The sequence below is a fragment of the Phaenicophaeus curvirostris genome, chromosome 2, assembly GCF_032191515.1.
Source record: "Phaenicophaeus curvirostris isolate KB17595 chromosome 2, BPBGC_Pcur_1.0, whole genome shotgun sequence".
Classification (NCBI taxonomy): domain Eukaryota; kingdom Metazoa; phylum Chordata; class Aves; order Cuculiformes; family Cuculidae; genus Phaenicophaeus; species Phaenicophaeus curvirostris.
In genome coordinates this window covers 22,688,370-22,714,057 of record NC_091393.1, presented here as the reverse complement: position 1 = coordinate 22,714,057, position 25,688 = coordinate 22,688,370, and the positions used below count along the sequence as shown (strand labels likewise).

The 25,688-nt window shown below is 39.1% G+C and overlaps 1 protein-coding gene across 1 annotated transcript in view; it reads left to right on the top strand.

The window, feature by feature from the left end:
* Positions 1-20,440, top strand: part of MCPH1 (microcephalin 1) — a 135,258-nt gene extending 114,818 nt beyond the window's left edge. Inside the window, exons 13-14 of the mRNA XM_069851514.1 lie at positions 17,213-17,450; positions 20,008-20,440. Of these exons, the coding sequence (XP_069707615.1) occupies positions 17,213-17,450; positions 20,008-20,063 (294 nt within the window). The 3' untranslated portion in view covers positions 20,064-20,440. The remainder of the gene's footprint in view (positions 1-17,212; positions 17,451-20,007) is intronic.
* The last annotated feature ends 5,248 nt before the right edge of the window (positions 20,441-25,688 follow it).

Below are 25,688 nucleotides of genomic sequence, written 5' to 3'. Positions count from 1 at the left end.
TTCAAAAGCCAAATTAAACTGAATGAACGAAGTAACCACTAAGGATGTTCTCTTGAGCATTTATTCTTACCATCATGAATGATGCTTGTTTTTCCCTTCTCTTTAATTAGAATGTTTCTACATTTGCCAAAGAAAATGTTGGAATGCAGACAAAAACTGAAATTATAGGAACAAGGCTTGATGTAATAGCTTATTTGTAAAGGAAACACAACTTGTTTGGTATTTTATTGAAACAGGAAGTTCAGAACCTCAGTACACACAAGCACAACAAATTCTCAGGTGCTAGTTGAGTCATCTGTTGTTGGAAGTAGTCTCATAGAAGGCTTCCCCTTGATTTTGTTTTAATCTTCAATTAACAAAAGGAAGGAAATTACATACAGATTCAGTTTTAGATTATGTGCAAAGCTTTCTGTTGCTTTTTAGCTGTCACCCTGATGTGCATGCTTTGTGAATATATCATGTTGGCACAGAGTGCATCCAAGTGAATATATTCAACTCTTAATACGCAAAACAAACCCGATCTGCTACATTTATGAAATAATGTAAGGCTTGCTTAATCATAATCCTCTGATTTTTTCCTCCTTCTAGTCATCTCGTATCTGATATCAGCTCTACTGCAAGCTGTATAAGTAACAATCTGTGATAAGGCAATAACTGATAAAACTACTGGTTTAAGTTTAGTATGGGGTTATTTAATTGTCATGTTTGTATGTAGTAATAGGTCTGCTACACAGCAGAGCAGAGCATGGCAATACCATGCAATTTTGCTTAGCTCTGATATCTTTAAAAGTCACTTGGGAGTCTGTGTGTGCATCTTCTCTGTAGAAGACTTGGTGTTTCCCCTCCTTCAAAGGTCTGTATGGCACTGGCCTTCTTTGAATGAGAAGAACTGAATTCCTTCCAAATCCCATCATTACTGTTCCTTTTTTTAACCCCAGGGGTACTCCAGCACTGTGCAGTGAGTTTTCCTTTCCAACACCAATGGCCGGAGCAATGATGGCTTTGTAGCTCTCCCAGTAGTAGTCTGTACCGTAAGGATAAGTGCATCAGCACATCAATCAATAATGTCATTTTAATTAAAAAAATTCCATGGGTAACATTAGAACTATCATGTCAGCTCCTACATTTTGAAGTTAATATAGTAACTTATGTAGCTTATATCAAGCTAGGCTGTAAGAAGCAGTGGGAGGACAGGAGGCAGGGGTCAGGTGTTAGGGAGGATACTTCTCTAAAACACCTTGTAGGTAATACAGGGTCCACTTGGAAGGTGATGCAACTGAAGGTGATGCCTTTACACCAACACACGAAGCTCGGGTAACAAGCAGGGGGAGCTGGAAGCTACCATGCTGCTAGAAAGTTATGATCTAGTTGCCATCAAGGAAATGCGGTGGGACAAATCCCATGACTGCAATGTGGCTATCAATGGCTACAGGCTGTTCAGAAGGAACAGACCGGGAATGAGGGGTGGAGGCCTTGCCCTCTATCTCAGGAAAGGGATAGAATGTGAAGAGCTGTCATTGAAGAGTAGCCAGGAACAGGTTGAAAGCTTGTGGGTCAAAATTAAGAACAGAAGAACCAACGGAAACCTTGTGGTTGGTGTATACTACAGGCCACCCAAACAAGGAGAGCCAGCTTGTTCCTGCAGCTACAGGAGGCTTCACGCTCGCAAGCTCTCATCCTACTTGGGGACTTCAACCACCCCGACATATGGGGTTATTCTATGACTCTATATGCTGGAAAAGTAGCACGGCAAGCTGTAGGTAATCCAGGAGACTCCTGGAGTGCATTGAGTATAACTTCTTAGTCCAGCTGATAGAGACCCCCACCCAAGGAGATGCAAAACTGGACATTATGGTCACCAGTACAAATGAACTCATCAGTGGTATTAGGATCGGAGGCAGACTGGGCTGCAGTGATCATGCACTGGTGGAGTTGAAGGTCCAGAGGTATATGGGACAGGTAAGGAGTATAGTCAGGACACTAAATTTCAGGAAAGCAGACTTCTAGCTCTTCAAGGAATTACTCGGTAGGATCCTCTGGGACATGGTCCTCTGAGTCAAGGGAGCAGAACAGAGCTAGGAAATATTCAAGGATGCTTTCCATAAAGCACAAGAGCGCTCAGTCCCTGTGTGCAGAAACCTGGGCAGGGAAGGGAAGAGACCAGCGTGGCTGAGTCAAGACCTGCTGGTTAAACTAAAGAAGAGGGAACTGCGCAGGCAGTGCAAGCAGGGACTGGGAACCTGGGACGTGTCTAGGGACGCTGCCCGGTTGTGTAGGGATGAAGTCTGGATGGCCAAGGCACAGATGGAGCTGAACTTAGCAGGGGAAGTAAAGACCAACATGAAGGGCTTCTACAGGTACGTCAGTTGAAAGAGGAAGGTCAAAGAGAATGTACCCCCACTGATTCTTGGGAATGGTGACAGGTATCCACAGACAAGGAAAAGGCTGAGGTACTCCACAACTTTTTTGCCTCAACCTTCACTGATAACTGCTCTTCTTACCACTCCTGGGTCGTGGGACAGCAAGAGATATGGATTTGATGGATGGACTGTTCAGTGGATGAGAAACTGGTTCGATGGTCATATTCAGAGAGTAGTGGTCAATGGCTCAATGTCCATGTGGAGCTCCATGACAAGTGGTGTCTCTCAGGGGTCCATACTGGGACCAATGCTGTTTGATATTTTCATTGATGATACAGACAATGAGATGGAGTGCACCCTCAGCAAATTTTCAGATGACACCAAGCTGAGTGGTGTAGTTGCCACACCGTAAGGACAGGATGTCTTCCAGGGACCTGGACAGGCTGGAGAAGTGGGGCTGTGAGGACCTCATGAGGTTCAACAGGGCCAAGTGCAAGGTCCTACACCTGGGTCAGGGCAATCTCCCTTTTCAGTACCTGATGTGAGGTGAAGTGATTGAGAGCTGCCCTGCGGAGAAGGACTTGGGGTTGCTGGTGGACGAGAAGCTTGACGTGAGCCAACAATGTGCACTCACAGCCCAGAAGGCCAGCTGAGTCCTGGGCTGCATCAAAAGAAGTGTGGCCAGCAGGTCCAGGGAAGTGATTCTGCCCCTCTATTCTTTGCTCATCTGGAGTATTGTGCCCAGTTCTGGAATCGTCAACGTAAGAAGGATATGGAGCTGTTGGAAGGGGTCCAGAGGAGGCTACAAAGATGATCCAAGGGCTGGAGCACCTTCTATACAAGGACAGGCTGAGAGAGTTGGGTCTGTTCAGCTTGGAGAAGAGAAGGCTCCGAGGAGATATTCTAGTGGCCTTCTGAGCCTACAAAAAAGCTGGGGAGGCACTATTCATAAAGGCTTGTAGCGATAGGATGAGGGCGAACAGATGTAAACTGGTGAGGGGCAGATTTAGACTAGATATTAGGAAGAATTTCTTCACCATGAGAGTGGTGAGGCACTGGCACAGGTTGCCCAGGGAAGCTGTGGCTGCCCCGTCCCTGGAGGTGTTCAAGGCCAGGTTGGATGGGGCCTTGGGAAATTTAAGGTCCCTTCTCCACGCTAGCTATTCTATGATTCTATGAATATAATTTTAAAACCAAAATAAACATGTGAACCAGTGAGTGTACAGGGCAGTTTTAAAAATTGGCCCTTATGCAGGTCTAGCGAGATCAGATTGTCTTTCACCATCCTCTGGGCAGTGTAGTAGTACACATAGTTTAGGGTAGAACATATACGCACGCAAATAGTGCCTTCTGTTACAGCACTGTAGTTTGTATTGTTGTAGAGCTAAAGCTGTGTTCCTGATACACCCACCTTATTCTGTCTGATTTTAGTGGGAATTATGGATTGGGACGGAGTCAGAGGCGGTAAATAGTGATTTACAGATTTCTACCAGAAAACTGGTGTGTAGGAGAGCACTTATTGAGCATTTGTATTTTATCTAAGCTATTTATTTGTTTGACTAGAAAAGAACTAGTGATTTTGCTTGAAGACCATGCCTGTTTTTATGCTCCAGAGTATTTATTCTGCATCTGTGCTGAAATACCCACTTACTCTTATTTTATATACAGTGTTTGCTGAATATCCTTTGGTTTTCAAATTGCAACTGCTTGCTTATGCAGTGACAACCTCTTGAAAAGGCTTTCTGCTCTCACTAAAGCACTTCAGATAAAATCCAGATAGATTAAAAAGCAGTAGTGTCTTTGTCCTGCATCATTCTTAGACGAAGAGCAGTAGGAATATAAGAAAGGAACTCAGAAAGGAGGACAGGGTCAGCAGTTTGACCCTACAAACTTCATCCAGCTAGCATGAGAAGTCGCTGAAAGTCCATTACCATAAGTAGTCTGCCTAGTTCTCTGTATTTAACCATGTCATAACTGGCAAGCTCAAATTTAAAATAAAATCAAATTCCATATGGAATTTATAGCAATATTTCATTTTTTAAAAAAAAAATAAGTTTTTTAGAATATAACCACTATATTTGCAGTAAACAGAAATTAACTTTTCTGTGAATTGTCGATTCACTTTTCAGTGAATCTTGCTGCCACTTCAGATTTGCACTTTAATAGCTTCACCTGTAGAGTTACACTTCTATTTTATCTTCATTGCTACAGTTCCTGCAAGACCAACTGCAAATATCAGATAAGTGAAATGAATATTGGTCCATTAGCTTTGTCACTAGAATAAGTAGATTAGAAATAATTGATAGAAAAAGAAAGGGGGAAAGTTACCACACGTTGAAATCCCAAATGCAATTGAAATCCTAATCAGGAGTAAGATTATATTCTAAATAAGACTTATGTTCTAAACTGGCTTCGTCTGGCTCTCAGTAACAACTGAGATCAATGCTAGACTTTTGTTTTCCTCCAGCATTTGATAATGTTACTGACACAATGTCTACTTTGCCTTCTGTAGACTCTTGAAAAGAAAGCAGTGACTTAATACGCTGCAAATGTGTTTGGCGTATCAACTCACAGGCTGATAAGTGTCAGCTCCTCAAAATATTGGATTCCAAGATACTGGAATCGGTTATTTTTAGAAAGGTGTCATTTGCTACAACGCATAACTCATCAGGGGGGTTTGTGAATTAGGAAGAAGGAAGGAAAGGAAGGAAAGGAAGGAAGGAAGGAAGGAAGGAAGGAAGGAAGGAAGGAAGGAAGGAAGGAAGGAAGGAAGGAAGGAAGGAAGGAAGGAAGGAAGGAAGGAAGGAAGGAAGGAAGGAAGGAAGGAAGGAAGGAGAGAGAGGAAGAAAAAGAGAGAGAGGGAGGAAGAAAGAGAGAAAGAGAAAGAGGGAGGGAGGAAGGAAGGAAGGAAGGCAAAAGAAAAGGAGAGGGGAGGGGAGGGGAGGGGAGGGGAGGGGAGGGGAGGGGAGGGGAGGGGAGGGGAGGGGAGGGGAGGGGAGGGGAGGAGAGGAGAGGAGAGGAGAGGAGAGGAGAGGAGAGGAGAGGAGAGGAGAGGAGAGGAGAGGAGAGGAGAGGAGAGGAGAGGAGAGGAGAGGAGAGGAGAGGAGAGGAGAGGAGAGGAGAGGAGAGGAGAGGAGAGGAGAGGAGAGGAGAGGAGAGGAGAGGAGAGGAGAGGAGAAAAGAAAAGAAAAGAAAAGAAAAGAAAAGAAAAGAAAAGAAAAGAAAAGAAAAGAAAAGAAAAGAAAAGAAAAGAAAAGAAAAGAAAAGAAAAGAAAAGAAAAGAAAAGAAAAGAAAAGAAAAGAAAAGAAAAGAAAAGAAAAGAAAAGAAAAGAAGGAAGGAGAGAGAGAGGAAGAAAAAGAAAGAGAGAGAAAGAGAGAGAGGGAGGAAGAAAAAGAGAAAGAGAGAAAGAGAGGGAGGGAGGAAGAGAGGGAGGAAGGAAGGAAGACACTGCCTTTACATTACCAACTTTCTTAGCTTTAAAATTATTCTGTATTCACAACATAAATTGTTCCTCTGCAGCTGTAGAGACCATCACTGCTTGCTGTCACAATATAGTCCTGTAGTCACGCTAAAAGGTACAAGACTTCATGAAAAGAATCTACAGATAGAAACTGTTGTGTCCTTTGTTTATGACCTATGAAGAAAGCGTGCTTTCAAAGAAACTTTTCTTGAGTAATTGTCATTTAAAAACACATTTGATAAAAGGCACCTGGTCAGATATTTAAGCACCTAGGGGGATGAGTTTTGCTGTGTTTGCTGGCCGCTCCTCCTGCTACTCTTAATGCTGGAGGATTAAACGTCTTTGCTTTCCATGCTTCCCATGGGATCTTTTATTCCAATCTGTGACATAGATTTAGTGAAGAAGATATGTTATTACACATAAAGAAATATTGCTGCCAAAGAGTTCTGATCAGGGAAATTGTAGACCAGAGAAGAATGTGATAGTAATTCTATCAGGGGCAACCTTCTGAAAGCAACCTGGTCTACTAGTTTTGCAGTTGAGGGCATTCCCAGCAGTGGTGTCCAGTTATGTGATGCCAGGTAATCTCTTTGAATGGGTTTCCTTCAGTAGCTCTCAGACAGTTTAAAGATTTTTCTCTGTTGAACATCGGTGTAATTTCAATGGATCCTTTAGCTCATATTTTGAAAAAACAGAGTTCCCTGCTAATTATCAATGTAGTTATCATGTGTCACTGTAAGTAAGGAAGTTTGCATGTAACTTCTGAATGTAACTCTGAGTTTCTGATGTGCTCAGTCATAACCATGCACATTTTTTAAATAATTTAAGAAAAAAAAACTATGTTTGATTATACATCACTTTTTTCATTAATATGTGATCTGTTATGCTGTAATATGTTGCTGAACAGAAGCATTTCATACAAGAATCTACTTTAGGCTGCCCTACTTGGAGGGTACATTTTTCCTCTGTTGAATAAAACAAAAAATTAAAAGAACTAAGCAACATTTTTTAAAAGTAATTTGCTGATGCCTGTTTTTTTAAAGCCAAGTCTCTTTTATTTGTCTTTGCCGCAGCATATCAAAAAACGATTGAGAAAAGTCAATCCTAAGAAATCTGAAGGAAGATGAATTCACTGTGTTCAAGCTTTGACATAATTCATAAAGCTGTTGAAAACCAAACCATGAAAGCCAGATTTATGAGATTTTTTTTAAGTTATTTGTAGATTCCCAAGACGATTGTGTTCCCATCACTTACTGTAGCCTTTAAAACTCAAATGACGCTTAAAAATATTCATGTTTGGCACACACTGAGTTACTGCTGGGCGTTGCAGTGGCATTCAGCTCTAAACTAAAAGAGGAGAAGGAAAAGCGTACTCTGCCTTCGCTTAAATAATATCAGTCTGTTGAGTTAATGCAAAAGTGCTCACATATTCATATTTTAAAGATTAGGAATTATTATAGAAGGAATTATTTTTAATGTTAGGATTACTTTTATTGTGAGTTAATACAATCATTTGGGAAATGAGCCTTTTGGGAGCATCTGTGTAACCCTTCGCATTTGCCAGGCTTTTCCTTTCAACAAGATCACTGTTATTACTGGAATAGAAAATTCTTTTATTTATCAAAGCATTATTTGCCTGCTCTTTGGCAGGTATAGCAAATCTGTTGACAGCACTGGATTTATCATTTACTGTTAAAGGCCAATGGAAGGATTCCCCATGTCTCTAAGCCAGCAAAACAAATGTCATTCTTAAAGCTCACTGCACAACATCCTGTATTAATTAAAAAAGAAAATTGGACTGTCCAAAATGATGAAATATCTGAAACATCTAAGATAGTTAAATTTTTTATGCATTTTATGCAGATACTAATATTCCATGCCTTGTATCTTCGTTATGTGTAGTATTTAACCAGGGGGAATATCAAGTTGTTTTCCATGAACTACAGCACATCATTAGCTCATGAAATTTCTTTTTCAGAGTGGCCTTTCATTGGTGAAATATATATAGCTGGAAATGTATTATATCGGTGTATGTAAATGCAGATGTGTTTGCTCCCATGTAATTACATTATGCTATTTACTTGATTAATTCTTCATTCTTTAAACTATTCTGCTGAAATTAATGACTTATTCATAGGTTACATACTGGTCTTATGCAACAGGTACTGGCTATAAACTGGAGAGGGACAGATTAAGACTAGACACAAGGAGGAAATCCTTCACAATGAGGGTGGTGAGACACTGGCCCAGGTTTCCCAGGGAAACTGTGGCTGCCCCATCCCTGGAGGGGTTCAAGGCCGGGTTGGATGGAGCCTTGAGCAGCCTGGTCTGGTGGGAGGTGTCCCTGCTCATGGCATGGGGGTTGGAGCTAGATGATCTTTAAGGTGCCTTCCAACCCAAACCATTCTATGATTCTATTTAAAAAAACAAATACCAACAAATAATTGACCTTACATTAGCTAGGAGACTTCAGTAAGCCTAAAGGATGCTGTATGGAAAATATGGGTAAATGATTGCAGTATGAGGGTATAAATGCCAAGACAGAACTAATGTTGTTGCCATGTGAGAATGAATTATGAGATAACACTAAGGGCAAATTGCAACTGTTATAAAAAGGAAGGCTAAATTTAGTTGAGGTCGTTATTTTTTGTACAGGTGATAATTCAGTTTGAAAGAAGCATCCCATATCTATATCACAACCGTATTACATTTGCCAGAAGTTACTCCATACTCACTTATGCCTGTGTCTATGTGCCAGGTGAATGGAAAGGGATTACAGAGCATGTGAGCGAGTGCCAAGAGCACCTTGCTCACAACACATGCTTCAGGACTCTGGGCTCCTTCCAGTCTGCTCCCCTGAACTGAGCACATCTTCTGACAGTATTTCATCGAAAGACTTACAGTCTGTGTCCTTGATGCCTGCTCCACAGTGGGAACCAAAAGTACACTCAATAGGAACGACCAAGAGATTAGTTTCAGAAGTGCAGTCCCAGCTTGAACTAAACCAGGAAGAATGTATCGTATCTGCCAAAGATCTTGGCAGGATGTACCCAGCTAGAGCAGATCTTTGTTAGCTGTGAGGAGGAACATGCCCATGTAAATATTACATACCTTTTAAAATCATGGCTGATTGTCTAACGCAAACTATTTGGAGGCTGAGATTTTCTTGGTTTGTACGTTGGCTCAATGGCATTTGTTCAGCTGTCAGCTAATGGAAGAGACTTTCTGATTTCACTTCTTCACTTCCTTTGCATTTCTGAGACATGAACCTGCATGCATTTGAAAACTGAGGTAGATCGAGAGTCCCACCAATACTGCCAGGTGCAAAATGGTAGACTCCATATATGGCACACTTAGAGCTGCTGCACTGAGGATCCATATATGCTCAAATCAGCTCTTTGTCAAACAGGTACTGAGGCCGTCGCACCAGCACAAATTGGAATAATAAAATGTACTATCCCATCCATATACTGCACTTGTCATCTGGGATTTTGCTGTTAGCAGGCATAAAAATCTGATTAATCATGACCTAAACTAGTAGAACCATAGATTGACTCCATCTGGTTTTTAATTAGCAAACTGTCCACATCTCAACCCGTGAGTTTTCTCACTTTCACCCGCGTGATTCTACCCCCCCATCCCACTGAGGTGGAAGGAGAGGAAGCAGCTGTATTGTGCTTAGCTGCCTTTTGGGGTTAAACCACGACAGACTGGAATTAAAATAACCTTGAGAGATATATGGAATGATCAGAAATAGGTATAATAATGGTTGGACTCGATGATCCAGTGGGTCCTTTCCAACCTAGTGATTCTATGATTCTGTGAATAGGATTAAGTAAGGACAAGTGCAAAGAAGGGAGAAATATATGACCTGCCTCAAGCTCCACCAGGGGAGGTTTAGACTGGACATTAGGAAAAAATTCTTCACAGAAAGGGTCTTTGGGCACTGGAACAGGCTGCCCAGGGAGGTGGTTGAGTCACCTTCCCTGGAGGTGTTTAAGGCACGGGTGGACGAGGTGCTGAGGGGAATGGTTTAGTGTTTGATAGGAATGGTTGGACTCGATGATCCGGTGGGTCTCTTCCAACCTGGTGATTCTATGATTCTATGATTCTATATTGACAATGCAATGTTTGGGACAATTTTAGAGGATCCAAACCAGTATATGTCATCCATGTCATATTCTGATTAAAGAAGCAGGCATAGTGGGATGTGTTAACAGGAATGTTATGCGTATGATACAAGTGTGCAGAGCAGTGGTGGGGCCTGAGCTGGAGTACTGTGGTTAGCTCTGGGCACTGCACTTCAGGAAAGACGTGGATCAATTGGAGAGAATCCAGGGGAGAAAAACAAAATGATCAGAGGTCTACAAAATATGACCTGTGAGCAAAAACTGAAAGAGCTGTGTTTGTTTAGTCTAGAGAAAAGAAGACTGAGGGGAGACATGGTAACTGTCTTCAAATATTTTAAAGGTTGTTGCAAATAGGAAGAGAAGAAATTGTTCTCCATGTCCCTTGGCACCAGGACAAGAAGTAACAGGCTGAAAATGCAGCAGAGGCAATTTAGGTTATATTATTAAGAAAAGCTTTCTAACTGCAAAAGAAGATAAGCATTGGACTAGATTGTATATGGAAGTGGAAAATTTCTGTCTTTTATTTCTAGTGGGATTCTTGGGGGCTTGTCGCCTGTAGTATATATAACCCTTACGGAATGCCAGTGACACAGGGCTCAGTCTTGTATGTGCCACACTCACATACTGCTTCAGTGATGAATGGCACAGTGCTGCTTTATTCATATTCAGGTGAGGAAAACACCTCCCAGTTATAATTGGTAGTTATATGCAGAATTTTGACATGAATTTGTGATTGACGTTTGCAGTCTTATCACTGCCTGGTAGTCACTTGAGTTTAATTCTCTTGAAACGAGACAAAAACAAGGATGGACAAGTTCTTGAGGTATTTCTGAAGCAAAGTTTAAATTTCTAATCCTGAAACATGCTTCCTTCCTTAGCTGATCTGTAATGAAACAAAGTTTTAAACTTCAAAAATACTCAGTTTGTGGTGAAACCAAATGCAAATGTATTTAATGTAGAATCTTTTTTAAGTTATAAACAGCCACAGTGAAGTGACCACATCTTAAAATTTTGCAGTGTTTTTAAGTGATGTGTATTGGAAATATAGCTCCTTGATTAAGAAGTCATACTTGTCCTCAAAAGGGAAAAAACTTATTGTTTTACCCTAATTTGTTTTTTATTAATCTGTAGTTGATAATGTTGATAATAGATAGTATTTAAAAATAGTCCTACCTCTGGAAAACAAGGAAATTAAACTAAAAATAAGTGAATTTGTTATCTTTTTTCCTGCAAAAATTTGCTGTGCCGGAAAAAATGGTTCAAGCACCTTCCAGTATAATTTTGAATATCTGCCAAACAGTAGAATTATTTGCCAAACATTTTCATACAGTGCTCCCACTGGGATTCAGGCTTTCAGAGAATAAATGGATGAAATTAACTTTTCTTATCAGTCTATGGGATTTGAGAGAAGCAAGGTTGTCTGCCAACAGGCACTGGAAAGAAACAATATCAACTAAATTGTCTGGATACTAGTGTTCTTCCCTTCGCCCTCATCTTGGCCAGGAAATATTTAGATGAAAAACTACACAGAGGAGGGGAAGTAACTGTTTTTTGAAGAATTTGTCAGATAAAATGATCTTGACTGTATGCTAGTTCTCTTTCTTTTACTTTCCTTTCTGCTTTTTCAAGACCAGATATTGAAGGTTTGTTTGTTCTGGACCAAATTTTCCAAAATCTTCAAAAACTCTTTGCTTCTGGCTTCCATCTCAGTGCACCAGTCTTTTACGGCATAAATGTACACGAAGTGTGCCTGTGAGTAATCTCAGTTTGTGTGCATGTGCTGAGGTGCTAATGTAGTTTTATCAAGCATTCAAAAAACACATTATCACTCTGTCTGAAGGCTTATGCTTCTCTGATTTGACAGAAAGGGAGCTTCGATTTTTGCAAAATGATATTGACAACAGAAAAGTATTATTTCACTTAATATTCAGAAATAAGGCTGCAATATGACAGGCATGAGAGGTGGGGCCATCCAAACCTCATGAATTTCAACAAGGCCAACTGAAAGGTCTAATATGTGGGTTGGGACAGTCCCAAGCACAAATACAGGCTGGGTGGAGAGCAGCCCTGAAGAGAAGGACTTGGGAGCGGTTGTGGATGAGAAGCTCAGCATGAGCGATCGATGTGTGCTTGTAGCCCAGAAGGCCAACCATGTCCTGGGCTGCTTAAGAAGCATGACCAGCAGGTCAAGGGAGGTGATTCTGCCCCTATAATCCGCTCTTGTGAGACCTCACCTAGAGTCCTGCACTCAGTTCTGGAGTCCTCAGCACAGGAAGGACATGGATCTGTTAGAAAAAAATCCAGAGGAGGCCACAGAGATGATCAGAGGGCTGGAGCACCTTTCATATGGGGACGAGCTGAGAGAGTTGAGGTTGTTTAGCCTAGAGAAGAGAAGACTCCAGGGAGACCCTATAGCAGCCTTCCAGTACTTAAAGGGGGCTACAAGAAATTTGAAAATGGGCTCTTTATCAAGGAATCTAGTATTTGTAATTTGCATGACTCTTGCAAGCTGAGTTTTCCTCTGAGAATAAAAAACAACACCAGCAATAAAAGAAGCATTTAATACCACAGAGTAAAATAAGGTTCTGGGTGCTGCTGAGATAATTGTACAGTAGTATGGCTTAAGTCATTTGGGGGTCCTGCATCCATGTGATGTTCCATTAACTTACATAAGATTCTCCAAAGCTGATGATCTATTTCTTTGTAAAACAACTTGCTGAAGGAAGTTGTTTCCAGCTCATAACATGCTCTTCTATACCAAACAGCACCAATTTATTTATCCAGTACAGCATTTCAGTGTAATTTTTAAAGCTTTTTGTAAATATTATTTCAGTTTTAGTACTCTCAATGTGTTAAAAAAATCAGTAAACTGCTAAAATAAATTATAAGAAATCAAACTAAAATGATGAGCTTGTAATTTCAGTAGAAAATATGTACCACACATTGTGCCTACAAAACCAGAGATGCTGTTTGGTTAGTCGCTTCTCCTATTAAACCTGATATTTAGAAAGATGAAAAAGAGCATTTCTTCTTTGTCCTGCAGGAGTACTGCATTAACACAAACTTCCTTGATCCCTGTAGGGTTCTGCAGATTCTGCAAATTCCTCACTGCAGGATAACGGTACTTTGAGAAGTCTGCATGCTGCAATGTGCTTCTCTTTATCAGAATCAGGCTGGTGCTCCTCTTGTGTGGATGTGTGTGAGCCCTTGATCTTTACATGTACATGGGGTTCCACATATGTGTTTTTCTTTTAAATTTTTACTAAATGACAGTGTCTGAAAATGCATATAACCATGCAAGTGTGATGTTTCCTAACAGTCCTGTAGCTTTGAGTGCATTCTTCATGAGGTCTTTGTACAGAATTACAGTGAATTAAACTGTAAACATTACTTGGGTTGTCTATTTATCCCTACTGAAATCACATGATATTTATCCCTACTGAAATCATATGAATATTAAAATCTTAGAGCTTAATATTTCCCCAGCAACATCACCCAACTATGTTAAATGAATATACTATTTTATGTGTCTCTCTTTTGTTAAATTTGTAGATTATCAGATCACAAAGTCTGAAGTTTTTACTTCATCAATTTTATGGTTTTCTATTGTTTAATAGTTGCAAAGTGGTGAAGTAATCTATGAGACTTCAATGGTCTGATCCTTTTTTGTGAAAATGAGCACTTTCTTACCAACTTCAAATGAAATAAGACTCGCTTTTTGTATAGATACAAACCATAAAATATACAGTCTTCTCTCTACAATTTTATCTTCTGCTGCTTGCATTTAATAAAATGTATTTATTATTTTTTCAAGTAACAGTAGCCAAGATATAATTATATCTTTCCATAGGTTCAGTAAATACTTCATTAAAAAATAGCCTTTTCAAATAGGTGTTGGTAAGGTTTCCAATCCTGGATTAAACACTCAAATAGTAATGATAAAATACACCATAACATTGTTTTTGTGGATTTATCTTTGGTGAATAAGAGAAATTAATAATAAAGATTTACCAGTATGCATACATTGATTTTATAATGCAGGCACAAATTTTTAGACATGCATAATTATTGACGATGACTACATTATTTCTTAAATTTGTACTTTACACTTTCATTTCTAGTCTATAATTCCTATTAATTTTAGTAAATGGCATATATCTCCATTTAGCTTTCGTGAAGTATTATTTTTGTAATAGCAAATTACACTGGACATGTCATCACATACTATTTTCTGGAATTACACTGAAAACTGTCTACTGTTCGTAGGACGTTAGCAGTTTCAGTGTTGAAAATTTTCTAAGTACAGAAGAATTAGTTTTCTTAAGTTTTCTGTTGCATTAATTCAGGTATCCCTTTAGAGGTAATAGCTTTGTGGGACTCAATGCCTGTCTCTTGAGCCTCATCAAAAGATCACACTACTGGCCTTTTATAGGGGGTTTATGTTTCTTCCTGCACTCCAAACCGCAAGAGCTATTTTCATAAAATTCTATGCAGAATTGTGAAGCATTTGGTTTTGGTTTTTTTTAAACGTAAGCTCATTTGGTTTGTGAAAATCAGTCACGGACAATAGCTGGTGAAATGTTTGGAGGGGTTTTTCTATAATGAAGAAAGGCTCTTTTTCTTTATTACATTCCCTGTAAGTTTTACTTCTGTCGAATGTTTTTTTTTTTCCTTCCAAAACTTAGGCTCAAACATATAAATTAACAGTACATTTATGAGAAATGCATACATAGAAAAGGCATCTTCCTGCTGTTCATCCAACTAGTGAAAGAGTTAGTCAAACACTTGGGATCTTACCACAAAGAGTAAATAGGTGCTTTTATAGCATTTTGGGTTTGGGACCATCTACTAATGAATATAATTAGAAAGGAAAATTGGTGCTGTCTGTTACAAGAGAGACTGACACAATTGTAACTGTAAGTACCTACTGATACATACACAATTTGTGGAAACAGTCACTTCTGGGGTCAGATACTTTCCCAGGCTTGGTCTTTACTGAGGAATTATTTATTTATTTGCAAAAGCTTACACGACATGTGTATGGTTTCAAAGGGCTGGGAGCACCCCTGGTGTGCCGCGAAGGCTTTGATGTTGCAAAGGCAGCTGAGTCAATTCAGGGTTAAGAGCTAGATAGTGCCCTCTCATCCCACCGCCAAACCCTGTGTGGTCAGCTAGCTGCCTTTTCAGCAACTGGTTGGTGGCCTTTCTTCCAGGTTAGTGGGTCAGAAAGCAAAGTTAACCTTCCAGACTCTTCTCCAGGCTCTGAACATAAATGCTATGATTTTCCCTAGCTCTGATACCTACGTGTGGACACAACATGCTTCAGCAAATCCAACCACAGCCCGTCAGGAAAACTGTGATGGTGGTGATGCCACCAAGATGTACTCTGTTCTTACCCTGTCCTCCTCTCAAAAGCACACAGCTAGAATTTTAAAGGCAGTTTAAGAAAATGCTCTCTATAGCATGTCAGCATTTCACTTTCCCGGGTTCTCTTATGTACTAAACATATAGAATAAAGCTATTTATGGACATCAGCTGAGTGCTGTTGGATTCCTAAAATTTGGATTTCCTGATATGATGATTAGCTTTGTATAAATTTGCTTTTAATATTAATTTAATCCAACAGTTCTTTCTATAGGAAGATGCTTTAACTATGCTAAAGCACATCAAGGACGGGGAGGTCATTTGAGACAGCCAGCATAGCTTCAACAAGAGCAAGTCCTGCCTGACCAACTTTGTGGCTTTCTATGATGGGGTGACCACATCAGTGGACACAGGAAAAGCAATAGATGTGATCTATCTGGACTTCTGTAAAGCCTTTGAGATGGTCCCCCACAACATCCTTCTCTCTAAATTAGAGAGATATGGATTTGATGAGTGGACTGTTCAGTGGATGAGAAACTGTTTGGATGGTCATATTCAGAGAGTAGTGGTCAATGGCTCAATGTCCATGTGGAGCTCCATGACAAGTGGTGTCCCTCAGGGATCCACACTGGAACTAGTGCTGTTTGATATTTTCATTGATGATACAGACAACGAGATGGAGTGCACCTTCAGCAAGTTTTCAGATGACACCAAGCTGGGTGGTGCAGTTGCCACACTGGAAAGATGGGATGTCATCCAGAGGGACCTGGACAACCTGGAAAAGTGGGGCTGTGAGAACCTCATGAGGTTCAACAGGGCCAAGTGCAAGGTCCTACACCTGGGTCAGGGCAATCTGTGGTTTCAGTACAGGCAGGTGATGATGTGATTGAGAGTTGCCCTGCGGAGGAGGACTTGGGGGTGCTGGTTGGTGAGAAGTTTGAAATGAGCCAACGAACTGCACTAACAGACCAGAAGGCCAACCATATTCTGGACTGCATCACAAAAAAACATTGCCAGCAGGGTGAGGGAGGGGATTCTCCCCCTCTACTCCACTGTCATGAGACCCCCACCTGTAGTCCTGTGTCCAGTTCTGGAATCCCCAGTATAAGAAGAAAACGGAACTGTTGAAATGGGTCCAGAGGAGGCCACAAAGGTGATCAGAGGGCTGGAGCACCTCTGCTATGAGGACAGGCTGAGACAGTTGGGGTTGTTCAGCCTGGAGAAGGAAAGGCTCTGGGGACACCTTAGAGAAGCCTTCCAGTAGCTGTAACAGAGCTACAAGAAAGCTAGTGAAGGACTTCGTACAAGGGCCTGGAGTGATAGAGCTAAGGGGAATGGCTTTAAATTGGAAGGGGGAAGATTTAGATTAGACATTAGGAAAAAATCCTTCACGATGAGGGTGAAGTAGTGTAAATTAGGTATGTTTGTAAAGTTCCTCAATACAAACCGATGAGCACTAAATATTGTAGAGGCTTTCAGAGCTTGTATTTATGATGAAGGACTGTGATTATTTACAATACCTATTTATATTTTTGTGTGATGACCAGTGTTATAAATGTAAGAATGTAAGATTATGGTGAAAAACAATATTGTCAAGTGCTTTAAGAAGTCTGGTAGTTAAGACCTATAACTAAATAGTCTTAACTCTGGTTTGGGGATTATACCATTCAAGTATATCATACATAGACATTTAAGTTCTTGTATAAAAACAACTATATCAATAAAACACAGCAAATTCTTTGCATGGTTTACCCAAGAGTTTCCAATATGTCTGAAAAAGTAAAGTTCATATTCTTCTACTATAATTCATCTTTTCTGAAATAACAAAGATAATTTTTACTTTGAGTGGAAATGCAGCATGTTGATTATTCATTTCCTTTTTTTCCTCAAATACAGATCTGCAGGCTTCAGCGTCACCTGTCAGAAGGAAAATACCAGCAGAATCTCTTTTCAAACCAGCCTGTAATGTTTGTATCTCCTACCAGTCAGCCACCCTGCAAAAAGCTAATTGAACTTATACAACTGTCGGGGGGGAAAATATGTAAAGCTTTACGTCAGGCAAAAATCTGTATAGGAATAAACCCAGGAAAGAAGTATCAAGAAATAAAATGTCTATCAGAAAAATGGATATTAGGTAAGATACTAAATTTCAACTCATATAAAATATTGTGGAATAGATATTCAAAAATTGACTGTAGATAGCTCACTAAGCTGAAGTTATTGATGGAAGAATATGGAACAGATGGCTACAGTTGTTTTCCGGAAGGTTGTCTCCACAGTGAGAACTTTCTCTTACAATTGAGATTATTTTATGATGGTCTTAGTATTCACCATTGTAATTTTACCAAGAACAAAATCCTTCTGGAGGTTTTCATGTTTATTCCTTGTATGATTGTTTCATTAATAACAAACTAAGGGATGGGATAATTGATTTTAAAATGGCATGTATTTCAACATTATTTCATGGAATCATAGAATGGTTTGGGTTGGAAGGGACCTTAAAAATCTTCTAATTCCAACCCCCTGCCATGGACACCTGCATGCATGAAGCTGTGGACATCCACAGCTTCCCTGGGCAACCAATTCCAGTGCCTCACCACCCTCATTATGAAGAATTTCCTCCTCATGTCTAGTCTAAATCCGCCCTTCTCCAATTTGTAGTCATTCCCTCTAGTCCTATCACCACATGCCTTTTTATAAAGTCCTTCCCCAGCTTTCTTTTATGAGAAAATGAAAGTATTCTCTCGTACAAGAGAATATGTTGTATTTATTCAACATGTATTTAGGTATTAGGAAAAATTATTTAGACATTAGGGAGAAATTCTTCATGGTAAGTGGGGTGAGGCACTGGCACAGGGAAGCTGTGGCTGCCCCATCCCTGGGGGTGTTCAAGGCCAGGTTGGATGGGACCTTAAGCAGCCTGGTTTGGTGGGAGATGTCCCTGCCTATCGCAGGGGGGTTGGAACTAGATGGTCTTTAAGATCCGTTTCAACTCAAACTATTCTCTGATTCTGTGATTTAGTTTTAGATGTAATAAGAAATATTTTTAACTCGTATGAACTGGCACAGCACTACAGTAATACACTAACTCGCACCCTCTGATAACCTGTCCTGAATTATATATCGCACATCTGAAAGACCACTTTCTGCAGTCTTTATTTTACTTGCAAAAAAGGTTTCTTTTTAATATCTGCTGTTAAGTTTCTGAGTTGTTAGTCCGTTGCTTTTCCATTATGGACACCACAGCTCTAATGGTTATCTGTTTGCAAAGAGTCAGACGTAAAATTGCTGTATCTACAGCCTCAAAAAAGCTTTAGATAACCTAAATGGGGTTCACAGCTTCCAGCCTGACACTCTCACATTTTCAGACAAGATAAGGGTGTTTTCCAAAAAAAGGACTTTTAACATACTAGAAAAAAGAAGATTAAATTTTTATCAAACACTGTGTCAAACTCCTCTAGATAGTACCTCACTCAGACTCTACCAATAAATGTACAACATGAATTGGTGTTATATGAGACTAGACAAGCAAATGCTAATCTCTTGACTGTTAATGCTATCAGATAATGTTGACTTAAAACCTGAAAGAAAATATCACTATAGAAGAAAGGAAAAGTGAGCCGTAAGGGAAAAATACTCATCTAAATGCAAACATTATTTGATACTTTCTTAAAGTATAAGATAAAATAGTGAAAGTTTGAGAAAGAGAGGCACAAGAAGAAGCCATTGTTTATTGTGCCGCTCTCTGGCTTCACAAAAATCTTATAGAGCAAGTGTGGCCAAAAAAAAGTGACCAGATGAGGAAAACAGAGGTTTGTGCAAGACTAAAAATATGGTTTAGTAAATGAAATATAAAAGTTTCACATAGTAGTATTCCAGTCATAAATTCCAGATGGACAAGGTAATGATCTAAAATGGCATGTAACTCATGTGGCATGTCCTATTCTACTGGTCTCATGGATTTCTGCCACACTCCAGGTCGATATCTCATGAGCTCACTGCAGCTGGACCCTCAGCCCATTGGTGGGCTGAAGGAATTGTGTATCCAGCTGCTAATGAAAGTGGACTCTGAATTCTTTGTGTCCTTTACAGATTTCTCAGTTCTCTTTTGCAGTCTGATGATCCCTTTTCTAACTGTTACATCCTGCTACAGGGCACTGTTACACAAGCTCTGGCTAATGTATTTTAAATGATGAATCATCAAAACTCAGAAAAAAAAGAAGTATTTCTATGTAGTACTTTAAAAGAAGGACATAGGCTTTTAAAGCCTGGTTCCTTTTTCAACAGCTGTTTAAATAATAGTATGAAGTGTCACCTATAAATTGCTGTCTTAATCAAATAAGTCAAATCAGTGCTGAAATTTTGTCTAAACTTTGAGACTTCATCATTGCAATCCAGTTGGTTTGTGTCTTTCTCCTTTCTGATGTTAATACCAGCAGCCAATTAATTCAAGGTTGACCACTATAAAAAGCACATAGGTAGGTAACACAGAACCTTTTAAAACTGAAATAAATTATAAGTTCTTGTGGTATTATCATTTGAATGCTTTTTCTTTTTATTGAGTCTTTCTCTGGGTTCTCAGCTCCACCAAACTGTTTTATATCAGAAATTGCTCTGAAGTACATTGTTGTTTTATAATCTGTTTCTTGTACATTTTATCTTAAATAATTCTGCGTTTTTATTTCTTTTAGATTCGATCACTCAGCATACAATATGTCCCATGGAAAACTACATTTTTCAGCTGTGAGCTAACTCAAGAGCTTCCATATGGCTGTAGGGAAACAAGCCTAGTTTGGAGTCAACAAAAAGCTAAGCTGTGAATAAAATTTCTAGGAAAACTCTAGTTGCGTATTTATAAATACAGAGAAATGTTTTGTGCATTTTTATTACTTGTGTAAGTGGTCATCTTGTGAAATCTTCAAGTTTTTATAATAAAGTATCTCCTTAATAAAAGTCATCTTGCGTTTATTTATTTGTTGAAGACTCTTGGACCTACAAGCTGGGCGAATCATTATTCACTGGGAGGAAGTGGAAAGATATTTTCTAATCTCCAAGCAAGGTTGATCATGTTACAATGCAATTAGAAGATCTGCATTCAGTATGGGTGGGCGTGCCTGAGCCGCTCTGGTGTGGTCAGCAGGAGTTGTGCTACCAGTGCAGATACGTGGATCCTGTAGGCTCCTCTATGCTGAGAGCCTCTGCCACATCTTTGAGACCATTGCTCATTATCTTTCGTTGGTAAAAAGGTGAGGTTGCACACCTGCTGCTCTAGACTTGCACTTCTAGACTGATTTTTCAGAATAATTGACACTCAATAAATCTGCTCAGCTACATACTTGAAGTATAAGTTCATTTTAATATCTTTAATTGAATTTCAAACTGTGTCTGCCTTACCTCTAGCCTGAAACCAGTTACTGATCCTGAGTCAAATGAATAAAGACATCATTCAAGTGCTAAAATCTGTTGGAAAAAAATATATGTAATTAAATAACTTAACTATACTTGAAAAATACATGTAATTATCTTAAATGCTAAATTCCTCTTCAATCTGTTGTTTTGTTTTTAGCAGGAATGAAGTAAGATTTGTATAAAGTATGTTGTGTAACACTTGTTTATCTATAAATGTACAACCTTCTTTAAATATTTGCAAGCTCCATCAAAATGATATGTCAACATCAAAGAGAATAATATATTATTGAGTAACTTAATGTATAATCAAGTAACATAACTCACACCTTCCAAATGGAGCGCTTCCCTCAGAATACTGTCAGTGTAAGGCAATGGAAGCCCTGTACTAAAAATAATGATTTGACATTAATATTATAGATATATATATAATGATAATATATAGATATATAATATTATATTTGTATTACATTATAGATATATAATATTATATTTGTAAATACTACCAGTCTTTTGCATTGTTCTAACTTCCTGGGCATTTTAAGGGATTTGGAGGTAGAATTTCTGTAAACTTGAGGTTTATACAAAATTTTTCTTCAAAACAAGTTCAGCAGCATCTGTGTGGCAGATTCCATTTGTATAGTTGCTCTGTAAAATGTTAAATATCCTTCTAAATGGGAAAGCTCCAAGTTATGATTATTTTATTGATAAGTAAACTACCTTTATTTTCAGACATACTGAGTACCTGTGACTCAAAAGGTTAAGATTTGATTTTAAATATCTAAGTGCTATATAGCTCATTTTAGTATATAAACTAGAAAATATAATTTGTTGAGGTCTTTTCCTTGCTTAGTTTTCTGACAGCAACATTTTTAACAGTAACTTGGCAAGGAAAAGTATGTTGGAGACAACTATTGATAATCAGGTCTGTCTACAAATTGTACTGTTCAGAATCAAAACTATTTACTGTAGAGCCCTGGTAACATGGTATCACCCTTCACCCCGACCTTATGAGCCCCTTTATTAAGAAACAAGTTGCCAAGTATTATAGACTAAAATATAAATACTTAAATAGGTTGTGACATGTGAACATATGGTTCCCAGTAAATAACAGAATAATTTGTTTGAATTATATTGCTCAACTTTGAATATTACGACCTCCTAGTTTATTTTGTAGTCATTTCCTAAGTGTACTACCCATAAAAATCCGTCACTATTAATTTATATAATATAACATTCCAATCAGTTTTCTCATAAATCTTCTTAAGATTAATCTCAGCAATTTAAATTGTAAATTCTTGGATCAACTTGTTGGTCTTTATTAGTCACATGTGTAACATATTTGACAATGGAAAATCTGCTCTATCTGAATCATTGTAATTTAGGAAAAAATATATCAGTCTGTCAATTTAGATAATTTCATCTTAAATTTTATGGTTTGATAGAAAACCCTATGTTGGCTGTTCTTGCAAATTTTGTAATACACAGGTAAATGGGGCCAGCAGAAAATTAAATATCTAATTTTGGTCTCGCTTTATGAGCAATAGGAGAGAGCCGTCTGTCCATACCAACTATTGCTTTGTAATATTACATAAAGAATACAGGAGAGGTTAGAATTAATCTGAAGATTAGCATGTTGTATAGGCAGCAAAAAAAGAAATACAATTTCATGTTTAGAGTCTGGTGTCTTTCACACAAACAGCTTTTGATGTTTTGATGTTTTGATGTGTGGGCTCCCAACCACCAGGCGTTGGAAGGAAGGCACGTTTCTACCCAAGACATAAGCAGGAAAGGACACCAACTCCGGTCATTCTCTCAGAAAACCAATGCAGGAGGGAGGGGGAATGCTGAAAACTTGTTCAAATGATTCATTTGTCTCCACCAATTGGAAAAACACACTTACTTGATACCAAGGTCCTAAGAATGGCAACAGGCAAAAGAAAAAGTACAATGTGAAGGATCATTGATCCATGGGTAGTTCCGAGTTGATTGTTGCTACAACACTCCAACATACCGTGCTTTGTTGACATTCTGCTGTAGTTTTTTTTTTTGGAGGAGATGTTATCTTACCTTTTTTATCCTGCATGTATATTTGTGCCATTCATTTGTGAAAATGAATCAGCTCAGCTGCTGTTTCTCCTTCTCAGAAAGCTCCTGCACCCCTGCAAAAGCTGTCTCTAACAGAATCACTTTAGTGTGATTAAAGATATTTCTCAGTTAGCTTACTTTGATTAGGAATGTGTTTAAACCAAAATGAACTGACAAGCCGAAATAATTATTATTCCTTCCTGAGATTCACCAGACATCCTCTTTTAACTCATTTCACTTGCCTTCATGGTACAGGTGATACCAGTTGGATGCACAGACCACCATTATCCGTTCCCTCCTTCCTCTTCCAGAAACAAGAAAAGGTTTTACCACGCTTTGCATAATTTACTGGGGATTCAGTTTGGCAAATGCAGAAATGCTCAGGACAAACACAGGATCTCTTTTGAAGAAAGTTTTCCTTAAATTGTGTCAAAAAGGCTTGTGTGAAGGGGCTGGAGAACGGGTCTTAAAGGAGCGGCTGAGAGAGCTGGGGGTGTTTAGCCTGGAGGCTGAGGGGAGACCTCATTGCTCTCTACAACTACCTGAAAGGAGGTTGTGGAGAGGAGGGAGCTGGCCTCTTCTCCCAAGTGACAGGGGACAGGACAAGAGGGAATGGCCTCAAGCTCCGCCAGGGGAGGTTCAGGCTGGACATTAGAAGAAAAAATTTCCCAGAAAGGGTCATTGGGCACTGGCAGAGGCTGCTCAGGGAGGTGGTTGAGTCACCTTCCCTGGAGGTGTTTAAAAGATGGATGGATGAGGTGCTGAGGGACATGGTTTAGTGTTTGATAGGAATGGTCGGACTTGATGATCCGATGGGTCCTTTCCAACCTGGTGATTCTATGATTCTATGAAAATGGCAGCAAAATTGGTGTCTTCTTCAAACCGAATAGCTTTAAAAGTAAATTGGGATCTAAACTAATTTCCTTATAGTTGCAGTGACCAATAATGTGAGATTGGCTAAGCATGTGTTTGAAAGCAAGACTGACAGAAACGCCCAAGGTCAGTAGATTTTACATCGCTCTTTTATCTGCTTTTGTAATCAGTTTTAGATTGCAGCTTCACTTAGGGTGTGTATATCTAGTGAGTAAAAAGCCTCTAAATATTCACAATGATCCTAGTATATGGGCCACCTAGTACTGACTTATTAAACTACAGATTTGTTGAGCTGGTTTTATGTTTGTGGATATTTCCCTGGCACAACTATAGGGAACTTCTTGGAGTTTGTTGCTTTTTAAATAAAAATAACTAGTAAAAACTACAGCATCACTGAATTTTCTGTTGTAGTCTCACAATAATAAACTTCTGTTATCTCGATTGATATGAAGGATGTAATTTAGGCACAACTGCTTTATGTGGTAAAGTGTTACCAGCACTTTCAGCGCTCGGAAGCTGCTAGCACACATGCAGGTTTTGGTGAAACCAAAGGACTGTAAGGCAAAGGTGCTTTTAATTACTATTTCTGAGCAGGAAGAGCTGTGTTTCTAATGCTTCTAAAACGTAAAATGGAGGTACCTCAGGAACACTGTCTTTTTCACACAACTCTCGAAAAAAAAAAAAGAATATTTGCTCAGACAGAAAACTGGGAAGGATGAAAAAGTCTGTGTTTTTCAGCAGTCTGACTTCTTTAACAACACAACAAATAAAAAAACTGAATGGCTGCAGTCTTATTGCATTAATCAGAATTTTAATGCTGATCTTAGGGTTTGCTTGGGATTTGCTCTTCCCTTCTTCATGACAGATTTTATGGAACTATACACTTAGGGCTTTTCAGAGAGAGAAGATGAAGTCTTTAAGGAGGAGCATGCAGAGGAAGGTGGTTTCACAATATTATTGCTGCCACATGATCTTTTAATAACAGACAAAGCAGCTGAAGCTGAAACTTGGAAACATTTCTGGAAGTACTAACTTTCTGCATTACATAGGTCTGTCTTAAGACAGAGCTTTTTCAAAACTTTGGATAATTAAAGAAGCCTACTTTAAAAATCACAGGAGAAGATAGCTTTACAACTGAGAACTGTTAGAGAGATGATCTCGTGTGTAAGTTACAATGCAGGATATTTACACAAAAAAAAATTGAAAGAATGCAGGCTGGAACATGGTGCAAGTAAGAATGAAATAGCCTTGCCAAAGACAGAAAAAACTCCTTGATAAGGATATCACAGACCTTGCTAATAGGCAGTGGAGTGCAGAGACAAGCAAGTCCTTTCACTCAAATCAAGAAGCAGCGCAACTTTTATATTATACAGTTACTGTGCATCATCTTTCCTCCTTCATATTCTTCAAAAATAAATATTTCTTGTATAATGCCTACAAATTCTTTAGTCTTGTGTCAATCAAGTTCATAAAACGTAGTCTGTCTGTCTGTTCTAACAGAAGCTTCAAGATGTAACGCTCCCTCTCTGCTGGTACTACTGTCCAAGCCTAGAAATATAGATTTTGTCTTCACAGCTGTTCTCTTTCCTTTAGTCAATACCTGCACTATCAGTTCCTCTCATCCATCAAACTCCTGGTCCGAGGTTTATCTGTGTAGCTCTTGCCAGCTTCTCTACTTTAGTCACGACTTATTTCATTCTTCCAGTTCATCAAACAAAACCTTCTTTTCTCTTCTGATCTCTCATCGCTGTAGTCCCACCCTCCCTAGCAGATCTGATACGTACCTGCTTTTCGTTTCTCACCTTTATTCATTAAAAGATACCAGCCTTAACCAATAAATCTTGGATGGAAAGAAGAAGATGGGATGGTTAATATCCATTTTCTTTTCAGACTTCCCTTTTACAAGTTACTGTAGAAATCCATCGTGCAGTCCATCGTCTTCTCTATGTCCTACTTCAAAACTCTCCTGTTCTTTACCACTTGTAGGACACTGCAACTACCTGGC